General features: G+C 45.9%; 1 protein-coding gene across 2 annotated transcripts in view; it reads left to right on the forward strand.

Moving 5' to 3' along the window:
* GOLGB1 (golgin B1) overlaps positions 1 to 12,500 on the forward strand; it is a 117,374-nt gene that overhangs the window by 36,105 nt on the left and 68,769 nt on the right. Inside the window, exons 5-10 of one of the 2 annotated variants that reach the window (XM_026656379.1) lie at positions 1 to 159; positions 800 to 922; positions 1,426 to 1,539; positions 3,402 to 3,813; positions 5,232 to 5,347; positions 5,640 to 5,754. In XM_026656379.1, the coding sequence (XP_026512164.1) occupies positions 1 to 159; positions 800 to 922; positions 1,426 to 1,539; positions 3,402 to 3,813; positions 5,232 to 5,347; positions 5,640 to 5,754 (1,039 nt within the window). The remainder of the gene's footprint in view (positions 160 to 799; positions 923 to 1,425; positions 1,540 to 3,401; positions 3,814 to 5,231; positions 5,348 to 5,639; positions 5,755 to 12,500) is intronic. The other variant, XM_026656380.1, reaches the window with a different exon arrangement.

Consider the following 12,500-nt stretch of genomic DNA (forward strand, 5'->3'; position numbering starts at 1 on the left):
CTTCAGAATAATCAGAGGACCAATGAAGAGCAGAGAGAGGAGGCTGAAGCACTCAGACAGAAACTCCAGGAGCAGGAGGAGACTGTCAGGAACCTGATGGAGCAGCTGGCTGCAACTAGAGAGAGCCTGACAGATACTCAGGCCAAGCAAGCAGCCCAGGTATGGAGATGGATTTCTAGCCATTGATATATTTACTGTCTGCTGGTAACAATCAGTGACTTCATAGTGAAAGGTGAGTAAGAAATCGCAAAGTAAGTTAGAAGACTGTTGTCCCAACTAGGGGAGTGAGCACTGTGATGTTTTGTTAGGTTGTTTTATATAGTGCCTTTTAATACCAATCTTTACAATATTAGCTAGACTTGCAAGCTTTTGATTTTGATGACTAAAATGATGGATTGTGACATTCAACACAAGTCCAACAACAGAAACTGTATGCTTCTGTAATTGCATGGAAATTGTAGCTTTCTAGACTCTGGGTATATGTAAAATGTAATCTGCACTTTTTGCACTTCCAGAGTCTGAAATGTTGTCAGTAAATATGTAAGCATATGTGAAATCATCTCTTTGAGTTGGCATGGCTATCACAGAGGCTTGTACTACTCAGAACATCTTGGCTTCTAGTTCAAATCTATTCTCAGACGTAACACACGCCACAAAAAGTAGGATGAAAAACTCCTGATGGTCTGTGTGCCTGACACCCCCAGAATGGGCCTCAATCCTTTGTACTGTCTTTGGAATTTCTACCTTGTTTCTCAGTTAGCCAAGTGACATTTCTCATGCTATGTACTATGGCTTACAGCTGAGCTCCCTACAGGATGTGATTCGTGAGAAGGATGCTCTCCTAGAAGAGCAGGTTCACCAACACCATGCTGAATTACACCAGGTAGTGGCCCGATCAGATCTGGAAGCTGAGATGCAGCAGGTGTGTTTGATGAGTTTGACAGCCCCCTGCTTTTTGTAGAACACGAGAAGGGGAAATTGCATGAGTTGAGTGGGATTTGCGACTCAGGGATGTGTGCAGGCAAACAAAGGAACTCGGTGGGAGTTGAGAGGAAGGTGGTTCGGTGATTTAGGATGCTATCCTGAGACTTGGGAAACCTGGGTTCAGTTCCCTGCTCTATCACAGACTTCCTGTGTGACTATGGGGTAAATCACTAGTGTCTCTGTGCCTCAGTTCCGGGTCAGTAGAAATGGGAATAATAATATTTCCCTACCTTACAGGGGTGTTGGCAGGATAAATACGCTGACGAGTATGAGTGCTCAGATACTAAAGTAATGGGAGCTATATAAGTACCTAAGATACATAGAGTTGGGGTATGGCTGGGATGGGATCCTCCTGTGTAATTAGCCCTCCTGTGCTTTGGGCTGCTACTGTCCTCTCAGCTTCTGATGTAGATGATGCAGCACTTTGTGTGTCTCACATAGAACCTGAGGACACTGCAGAGAAAGCTGGAGGAACAGGAAGCGGCTCTGCTAGGACGAACTCAGGTGGTGGAACTGCTGCAGCGGGAGTTATATGGTGCGGAAGAACAGAACAAGGTACCTCCTCATGCTTTCAATGTACTATAGCCGTGCTCTATTCTCTTGTGTTCCTTTACTGTTAACAGGTGCAATTGTCTCGTCAAAAGCCTAGCACCTGACATAGCTCCCTACTACAGGGGCCATGTCTTTAGCATGAGAGAAGCTGAGAATTCCTTGAGCTCAAAGTTCAAAGCTGCCAGCTCCTGAAGAGAGTGCATTTTTGGTTTTGGCGCTGCATTGGGGGTGTGGTGACCCTTAGTGCCTTAATTAGCAATCTTTTCTGACCAGAATTGCTGGCACAGCTCTGTGACTGAGTTGTTGAGTCCTGTTACCTTCGGGTATGGGGCCACCTGACTCATTTTTATGCTTGCTGTAGAATCCTCAGAATGTCTAGTTCCAGGCAAAAGCATCCTTTTCTCTAACATTGTCTCCTCCAATGTCACCAGCTGACTGGGCTTTGAACTCGGAGGTCCCAATATTTTGAGCAACACCAATTCTTGTTATGAATGCGCTGGGGCTTTTGGGGAATATGTAATATTACCACCTCCATGGTTTTTTTTTTTTTAAACAGTTTTTAGGAACTGTGCAGGATTTGGCCACTTCCAGCTTCTCCTGCCAGCCATGGGAAGCTTATAGGAACTCCAGTAGCAGGTAGGATCTGACCTTTATTCATCTTAAAGTTTTGGGGGACTAGAAAGAGACTGGCTCATAAGTGAACTGCCTCAAACTCAAGCATGTAAGTGCTTACCTGACTCAGAGCTGAGCCAGTTTCTTTCTACTTTCTTAAAGATTTAAGAAGGTGGATAGGGTTATTGCCTATTTTAGTGGCTCTTGCAGTGTGTGAAAGGTGTTTGACTAATATAGGATTTGCAGTCTGTGTGTCTTTATTATGTAATTTAGGGGACAAAATTAAAGTAACGCAAAAAGGAAAAAAATGCTTTTTGTGCCATTGTGCTTTTCTTTTAAAGAGGCCGGAAAGGATTGGTTTTGCACAGTTTTTACATTAGAAATTCAGTTCTCCTCTATCATGTTTTTTTCCTGAAGCACTGGTAGGATAATGATATTTCAGGCAAGGGAAACTTCGTGGAGAGAGAAAGTGATTTTGTTTGCTTCCACCAGTTCAGTCCCCTCCTTCCCATTCATCCAAGTCATCCTAAATTTAAGGGAGGTGTGTGGAAGGTTCTTGTTCCTGCTGGGGCAGAGTTGTTCACAGAACTGTGGGGGCTGAGCTCTCTGAGTAGTACATTGGCCCTACTGTCTGAGAGTAGGTTATGTCTCCCAATGTTTCCTCACTGACAAACCTGTACCTATGCAATGCCTACCTCTCACGCCAAAGGAGCTGGAATTTGTGATACAAAGGTCATTGCAGTGCCAGTCATGCTAGTCTGGTGCTTGGGAGTCAGGGCAAGCAAGAATCACTCCTGCTGCCCCGAATGCCTTAGAACTTTGATTTTTGAGTTGTTTCCACCTGACTTTTTGCTAGGGCTGGGAATTGGTTGCACTTATATCTGCAGAGAACAGCAATTCTAAGCAAGCAATTATCTAGCCTTTCTGTTTAAACAGAGATTATGTTCTCTGTGCTGGAGTGTCCTAGAAGGAGAATGTGTTGGATGTTAATTCCAGCTTACAATTTCTCTTTTTCTTCACGCTAGTTCAGAGTTCTGATGTGTCTCAGCAGTGTTTCTTCCTGTGGAGGTTTAGAAATCCCCATCATGTGTTGTTCTTTTCCTCTCATGTCTTGTCACTTGGCTAGTTGAAATTGCCTCTTGTTTAAGTTGTGTACTTAGCATGGGCCCATTTTTGCCCAGTGCCTTAGGGACTGAAGCAGGAATCAATTTGTTTTCCCTTCTGGTTGAGTCCCTCCCCATCTCCTTTTCCAGACTCTCTTGGACCAGTGTCAGAGGATGGAGGCAGAGCTGAGCTCCTTAAAGAACATGTTGGATGCAGAGAGAGAGGAGTCTCGAAGCCTCGTGGAGAAGATGGAGCTGGAATTGGCTGAGAAGAAGCTGTTCTTCCATCGCTTACAGGAGGAGGTGCAGTATCTCTCAGAGCAGCTGGAGCAGGCAGGAAGAACTCGGGCTGAACTGGAATCTGAATGTAGAGCTCAGGACCAGAAACACAAGCTGGAGGTAGAAGAGCAAAAGCTGCATATTGCTTGCCTCCAGATGGCTGAGCAAGAGCTGCGAACTAGCCACGATGCCCTCATAGCTCAGAATGATCAGCTGCTGCGGGATATTGATGGGCTGCTGGTGCAGTCTACTGAAAACTCTGCTACCATACAACACCTGCAAGGTCAGCAAGCGTAGCAATTGGATCGAGTCAGCACCTCGGGAGCCTCTCTGTGTGGTTCCGATTGGTGTGCTTTTTTTAATGGCAATTCTCTAGCAAAGGTCGGGTAATATCTTATATGACAAGAGGAAGAATAAACCTTTCCTGGCTCCCAGGCTAATGGGAATCCTTAGTCTCGTTTCAGCCTTTCAGAGCTGTAGTTATTTTCAAATTTTAGTGATGTTTGCATATTAATTTGATAAAAATGATTTAAAGGATATCCTTAACTTATCAATCCCTCTTCTCTCTGAAAGTATTTAATGGACAATTGTTGCAGCTGACAATTTAAGGTGATTTATAACAGAGATTAGAGGGAGAAAAAAATCTCTTTTTTTCCAATGTTTTTATTTTGTGTAGTCAGTTTTATTGTTTTCCTGGAACAGTCAGTTACTCTTTTTGGAAATATGGGAAAATGTAATGCTAAAACAACAAAAATGGCAGTGGGACTGAGGGAGATGGATAATACTTGAAACTACTTTTAACTCATTGTTTAAATTGACTAGATTTCACATTGGTGACATCCCAAGAAAAACCTGGTTTACAATGAGAGACTAGAGAAGCTCAATCTATTTAGTTTATCCAAGAAAAAGTTAAGGGGTGACATGAGCATGGTACCTACATTAGGAGAAGATTTCTGATAGTAGAGGGCTTTTTCATCTAGTAGACAAGGGCAGAACAAGATCCCATGGCTGTAAATTGAAACTAGACAAATTCAGACTAGAAATGAAGTATGTATTTTAACAGTGAGGGTAATGAACTGCTGGTACAACTTACCTAGGGATGTGCTAGATTCCCCATCACTTGAAATCATTTTAAATCAAGATTAAATATATATTTCTAAAGATATCTACTTTAGCCCAACTGGCGATTATGGGCTTGATGCAGGAATTGCTTGATTGGAAAAAAATGTTTTTGCTATGCAGGAGATCAGACAAGATGATCATAATTTTCCCTTCTGTCCATGGCAATGAGTGAGCGTGGGTGAAACGTCTAGCTAGATAGTACAGACTTATACTTGTATCCACTCTGCAATCTTCCTTGACAATGTGTCTAAATCCTCTAAAGAGGAATGTTCCATCTCCTTGTCTGTTCAGTCCTGCGCTTCTCTATAGAGAGGGCATTCCCTGATCCTTTGGTTGGCAAACTATTGTGGTATTTTCTGTGATGGTCTCTCATATCCACTAAGAACTGGAACTAGATTCATTTATTTCACATAGAACTGTCAGGTGATATGGACTTCCTGCAGCTACCGGTTGGGGCCAGAGTAGAAGCAGTGACTGAGAGGTGAAAGGTTCCATATTCCAGTGTGCATACATCTAAAGTAGATCGACTCAGACACACAAGCAGAGATGTGTATACTTATGTTTAACTTTTTCTTTTAGATGAGCTCATGCAAAAATCTGAGGAGTTCGTCCATTGCCAGACTGAGCTAAAATTGTTAAAGTCTGAACTAGTGATGCAGGTCTCTCAATCAGAGGAGCAGGTACAATCTCTAAAGGTAATTGTAACCTAAAACTCTCTCATATCCTAAGAATCAAAAAGATAGTGCAGAATATGGAAATACCTTCTCTTGATCAAATTGGCTGAGAAGGTTAATACAGGGTCTGTTTGCAAACTTCTCCAGTCTGGGCAGATGTTTTATGAAACTGCCTGCAAAGGGAGTAAACTAGTATGGGTCAGTCGGGGGAATTTAGAAGTAACTAATGGATTTGTCGAAAGTGTAACTGAAAGAACGAGGGCTAATACCTGTGGGAAAACTATTGGTAACTTTCTGTCTTTCTTCTCTTCAGCCAGTCTCTGAGCAGAATGAAATACCTCCGAAGAAAAATGTGGTGGAGCAGGAGGATGAGAAGAGGACTTTACTCCTACCCACTGCAGCCTTGGAGGGGCTGAAGGCTGAAAATGGTATAATTACACTTCCTTCTGCCTATTTTCAGCTAACAAACACACCCATGATTACTGGATTAATCAGCGCTCCCTGCTGAGGATTACAGAACTGCTCTCAAATCCTTTCCAGAAACTATAATTGGAATTTAATTCTGAGGGCAAGAGAAACAATTTAAATTTCAGCCTGTGAGCAAAGAGTAAAAAAGATTCCCAAACTAGTGGGCCAACCTGCTGGAATGATTAAATCACAGGTTTTATCTTTGTGATAGCAAATAGTGATTGGAGAAGATAATCTAAGTAAAGATCAGGATGGCAGAAGGAGAGAACATGGGGGCTTGGACAAGGAAAGGATAGGGCGAATGTGAGGATGATCAGATCACATGGGAGGCCAGGATACAGAGTTTGGAATTTAGCGTATATTGTATTTAGGTTAATGCTTTTGATTTATTAGAGTTCTCTAATTCTGTTGATATTTATAATGCCTATGTCCAAGTCTGTTGGAATGAATTTTGTGTTTCAAGGCAGTGTGCACCTAGCATACTCCTGGGTGCTATAAAATAATGTATGATCATATACAGGAATAAATAAGGTAGTGACTCCCAAATAGAGAGGAGACTTTCACAGATGTCACTGGAGGAGTGCAGAGCACATACCCATCTGGAGAAATCTGATGGATCTTGCTTTAAGCTAAATGAGTATCTGAGAGTGTAGGCTGAAAACAGTCACAATTCTGATAGTGTGGTAGTGCAGCTTTGATGAGATGGGTGGCCCATGGCTTTCTATGGGTGGGTTGGAGATGACTCTTGGAATCTAGGAGTATATTTTTAGAAGAAACGGTGAGATGAAATAACAGGCTGTATGGGAAAGGGTTTGTTACATCTTCCAGTGGCTGGTTCCTTCTGCTTCCCATCACTCTGGAGTTTGTGGGGTACCCTTCTCTTGAGATTCTGCTGTGGAAGTAATACCACTATTTCTGCCCTTCTATCTGTACAATACCTATGAACACCTACCTCTACCCTTCCCTTTGAGCCCAGATTATCTGCCCACATTCTCCTCAGCTTCTGAGATTCCTGTCAATGGTTTGTTAGGGTATATAAGAGGTAGCATTTGCAAAACTAGCTAAATTCCATTTTCAAAAATGAGTACTACTTCTTATCATATGCACAACATGCTTCATGTAGCACATGACTGGGATTCTTCACCGAATTTGGTCCGCTGGTTGGATCATTAGCTTCCCAGCTCAGGCCAGGTACTGATGGGGAGTGCAGTGTGAACACTGATCCATGCCCCCAAAAAGTCACTTAGGGCTTGTCTTTTACACCGTGCATTAGTGCGCACCAACTGGGGTGTAAATTCCAGTGCACACCAGTATGTCGTGCACTCACTGTCCATTATTTACCCCTTCACATAACACAAGAACCAGGGGTCACTCAATAAAATTAATAGTCAGTTGGTTTAAAACAAACAAAAGGAAGTACTTCTTCAAACAGTGCATAGTCAACCTGTGGAATTTGTTGCCAGGGGATGCTGTGAAGGCCAAAAGTATAACTGGGTTAAAAAAAACTAGATAAATTCATAGAAAATAGGTCCATCAATGGTTGTTAGCCAAGATGGTCAGGGATGTAACCCCATGCTCCAGGTGTCCCTAAACCTCTGACTGCTGGAAGCTGGGACTGAACAACAGGGGATGGATCATTCGATAAATTGCCCTGTTCTGTTCATTCCCTCTGAAACATCTGGCACCAGCCACTGTTGGAAGACAGGATACTGGGCTAGATGGACTATTGTCTGACCCCGTATGGCCGTTCTTATGTACTTATGACCCTGAGGGCCTGCACTAAAAGTTCGTTAGTGTCTAAAAGTTCTTTAGTGCCCATTGATGTAGTGAGTATTTCCAGGACTATGTCAGTGTGCATTAAAGAACTTTTAGTGCGGGCCAGCACGGTCCACATGGACAGTTACTGCATGGTAGAGTCGGGTGCACTAGAATTTACATCCCAGCTGGAGCATACTAATGCACTGTGTAGCCAAGCTCTTAGGCACTTTGAAAAATTTACCATGGTCTTAATTTAAATCAGCATGACAATGTATTGTGCCTGTTAGTTGTCTGGCCCTCTTGTGCCCACATTGAAACCTTCAGCTCTTCCTGTGATTCTCGCATCCAGAGCAGTCACCAGATGTCTCTATGCTTTTGACCCATACATAGGCTGTCATTTTCACCTTTCTCTCCCCCCTCCTTGACAAGACAAAGCTGTTTTCTAAGCACCAGTTGGTAATTTCTCCAGAAAAAAACTTACAAAACCCAGTTCATCTCAGAGTAAAACACAGGGCCGGCCCACAACATTTTGGCACCTGAGGCGGGGAGCTCAAATGACTCCCCCCATGCCATGCTTGGGCCAAAACTTTGAAAGGTCTCAATTCTGCCTTCTTCCTGTTCTACTCCTCTCATGGTACTGCTCTGCTACCTACCCCACTAAAGGAGAACTAACAAGTTAAAATGCCTTGTTCAAAAATTTTAAGTAATACTTACATTTGCTGTTCAGGTGTTTGAAAGTTAACTTTTCTTGTCTGCATAGTAAACACTGGCATTTTTATCTGTTTGAATAATCAAAGTGGTGCTTTCCGTGCCTTCTTGGTTGCAAAGATATGAACTGCTTCCTGCTGAAGGAAGTCTGGGCCAGCTCATGCTCTATTGAGATGGTTGCAAGGCCGACCAGCCTCTCCTGTGTCATTGTGGAGCGTAGATGTGTTTTTATTAACTTCAGCTTGGAGAAGCTGCATTCTCCACTGGTAGCTGTTACAGGAAGTGTGAGAAGTATGCGCAGAGCAACAAAAGCATTTGGAAAGAAGGTGGTCATCTTATTTGTGCACATATATTCTAGAACAGCCTTTGGAGTTGATCCTGCTGAAATGTATCTTGAAAGGGCTTTCAGTTCATCACCTAAATCACTTGCATCAATATCGTGCATGTCATCATGTGTCAACACTGTCTCTAGTGCCCTGCATTGCTGGTGTAGGTCTTCTTCAGGTATAATGAGGAGTTTTGGAATATCTAACAACATCCCAAATATACTGCTGTGTTCCTTGAGCTGCACGAAACGTTCTTCAACTGACTGCATTGCACAATCTAGCACCTGGTTAAAGAATTCAACTTTGAATTGTTATTTGGGGTCTCTTATGGGATTATCCTGTGCCTCGTAATCAAAATGTTGTCTTCTTCGGTGACTCTTGTATTCTTGAATGGGTGGGAAAATAGCTTCAGTGTGAAGTTCCTCTGCTAACTTCTGTGCACTCTTCAGAACGTTTTGAAATCCCTCATCTGACCGGTAAGACTGTAGGTATGACTTTGCTTTGTCCAGTTGTTCCATTGCTCCAGATATATCAAGGTCAACACCTTGGAGTCTCTTGCTTACAACATTTATTTCAAACAGTATGTCATGCCACAACAGTAAGCCACACAGAAATGTGAAGTTATGTATGTTTCTGGTGATTCCATTTCCCTCTGCCACTGGTCTTCCACAAACAGTTCCTGTCATAGCATTATCCTCCATAATGGCAACTATGGCATCATCTATCTTCCCAATTTGGTGTTTGATAGGCTTTATCGCCTCCACTTGACTTTCCCGTCGTGTGGCACTCAGTGGTTTCAGTGTCAGAGAGGATGTTCCCAGATGTTGCTTTAAAATTTGCCATCGATGAGTTGATGCAGAGAAAAATACATAGATGCTTTGAATTACATTTAAAAAATTCAGCAGCCTCGCTAGAAGCTGATGCTGCCTCACTGACCACCAAGTTCAATGAATGAGAACTGCACGGGACAAAAAAGTGCTTGAGGGTTTAACTCTCGGATCCGTGTCTGCACTCCTCTGTTCTTTCCGCTCATGTTGGCACCATTATCGTAGCTCTGACCTCTCATGTCAGCTATCGCAATTCCCGTATCTTCCAGCTTTTTAAGAAGCACGTTTGTCATACCAACTCCTGTAGTATCATCAATGTCAATAAGTTCTAGAAAATGCTCTCTGACAGTCACCATTGCAGGGACATTGTCACTAGGTTCTGTTGTTGTTACAAAATGCACCATTAAAGTCATTTGTTCCGTATGGCTGATGTCAGGTGTGCAGTCCAGAATAACAGAGTAATATCTTGCTGACTTCAGATCTGCCACAATCTTCTGTTTGACTTTTGTTGCCAGTAACTGTGTGATCTCATTTTGAATGGTTTTTCCAAGGTAGTGGTGTGTGTACATTTCTTGGATGGTGACTCTTCTTAGATGCTCCTGGAGTACAGCGTCAAACTCAGCCATCAGCTCCACAGTTTTAAGGAAGTTTCCATTGTTTGGCACATACAGCTGATCTGAAGTTCCATGCAGTACTAGGTTTTGGGTAGCAAGCATTCTCACAATGGCAATGAGCCTTTTCAGAACATTTTGCCAGTAAAGAGACTCTGATGCAATCTTCTCTTGATGCTGATCATCTATGATGGCCTTTAACCTTAGTCTCATCTCAAGCTCTTTCCACCTATGGACTGCTCTCTGGTGATTTGCTGCCTTCTCATGGCATGCCAGATTTCTAGCCAGATTTTTCCAGTCCTTTGTTCCTGTAGAACTCAATGTGGCTGGACCATTAGACTGGAAGAGTTCGCAACAAAAACAGTATGCAGCATTCTGGGGTTTTGAGTACATAAGCCATGGCCTCTCCACTTTGTCACCATTGGGGATTTCATGCCAGTTATGTGTTGGATGGAAACTTCTATTATTGTCTTTGGGGAGCATGAGGTTTTTCACTTGCTGTGGCCCATGCAGTACAAGGAAGTCCTTCAGGCTATTGCTCAAGTGGGTCCACAGTCCTGGATCATCTAGACTTAAGGAACTAAACTCAGCAGCAGCTGTTTCTTGCGCCTCCACCACACTCTTCTCTGATCTACACTTTTCTTCAGGAATGTGCATGGTTACATCCATTTGAGATGGAGATATGGATGCTGCAGTAGCTGCCAGGTCACCTGCACTCTGACTAACTGGAAGATCAGGCATCTCCTCACCACTCACATCCTCCCTGGGGCCGGAAGGCTCACCGTGAACATTTGTGTCTATGTATCTCAGGAGAGCTCCTTCCTGCTTAGATAGAAAAGCTTCCTTTGCTTTCTATCTGTTTCTGAATGCTGCCCCAGAGGAGCATTTTCTTCTTTCACTCATGACTGTTGTTCTGTGCCAGCTATAGTGGCTGTCCATACTCAATTGAAGGGGACAAATAAGCAGGCTGGTAGCAGGGCCTGAGTGAGGGAAGATATCAGCGTCTTAAGGGCCTAACTGGCTCCTACTACTTCAGTTGATTGCCTGTTCTCCTCAAGTGGGTTCAGGGAAGCATCAGGAAACAGGAAGCTCCCTGAGAAGCTGGTGTGAATCAGTCCAGGCTCCTGGGGGTGCTAGAGAGGTACATAAGAGGCTCCTCCTCCTCTCTCTCCCTGCAGCTCCTGCTGCTTTCTGTTATTCCCTCTCCCCTTTTCTCCTGCCTGCCTGTTATGTCTCTTGTGCCCTCCTTCCTCCAGCACAGCACTCCACCATCTCTGTGCATCTAGAGCAGAGAGAATATATATGCACCAGCAGCAGACACAATTTTCTACACTCTGCGTCCTAGTGGTGCGACACCCCCCCCCAACACACAGTCTGGCACCTTAGGCAGCCGCCTCAGTTCGCCTCATGGTAAGGCCAGCCCTGGTAAAACAATGTCTGGGTTGAGAACCACGTAGGGTAGGGTGACCAGACGTCCCAATTTTATCGGGACTGTCTCGATATTTCCTTGTTTGTCCCGCGTCCCAACCAATGTTAGGTCGGGACACTGGACAAACAAGCAAATACTCCAGAGCCCGGAAGTGCTCGTGCCCCCCCTCCTTCCATTGGCTCCTTCCCCGAATCCCCGCCTCTTCCCCAGGCTCGCCCTTCCTCCTCCCTCCGCAAGCGCTGGAGCGGGCCCCGGAGACGCAGGGGGAGCACGGTGCCGGGGTGAGTGAGAGTCCGGCCTGGCCCTGAGCGTAGGCAGGACTCAGTCGGGCGGTACTGGAGGGAGAGGAGGGGGGCGGCCCGCGGGGCCAGGCGGCGGCTGTTCTCCCCCCCTGGGCAGCGGGACTCGGGAGCAGCCGCTGCTGCAGCTCCCACTGCCGCGGGGGGAGGAAGCGGCCGATGGCCAAGCTCGGCGGTTGCGGCTCTGGCGCCCGGGCCCGAACCCCCCGAGCCCGGGCCTGCAGCGGGGACCCAGCAGCGCGCACGCTGCGCCCAGCCCCTGGCCAGTCACGTCTGGGCTGGCTGCCCAGCTGGTGCTATCCTGGGGCTGCCCCAGGGCGGAGGCATCGATAGCCCAGCCCCATTCGTTCCCCTGCAGGACCCGAGCGGGACGGGGGGGCTGGGGCCTGCTGCCCCCACTCCGGGGCCGCCGTGGGATTGCAGCAGCTAGGCAGCCAGCCCAGACGTGACTGGCCAGGGGCTGGGCGCAGCGTGTGCACTGCTGGGTCCCCGCAGCAGGCCCGGGTTCGGGCCCGGGCGTCAGAGCCGCAGCCGCCGAGCTTGGCCATCGGCTGCTTCCTCCCCCCGCGGCAGTGGGAGCTGCAGCCGCGGCTGCTCCCGAGTCCCGCTGCCCGGGGGGGGAGAACAGCCGCCGCCTGGCCCCGCGGGCTGCCCCCCTACTCTCCTACCGCCCGACTGAGTCCTGCCTGCTTGGGGCCAGGCCGGACTCTCACTCACCCTGGCCCCGCGCTTCCCCTGCGTCTCCCGG

Source organism: Terrapene carolina, unplaced genomic scaffold (genome assembly GCF_002925995.2).
Source record: "Terrapene carolina triunguis isolate 2854851 unplaced genomic scaffold, T_m_triunguis-2.0 Scaffold230, whole genome shotgun sequence".
In the NCBI taxonomy this organism is placed as follows: Eukaryota; Metazoa; Chordata; order Testudines; family Emydidae; genus Terrapene; species Terrapene triunguis.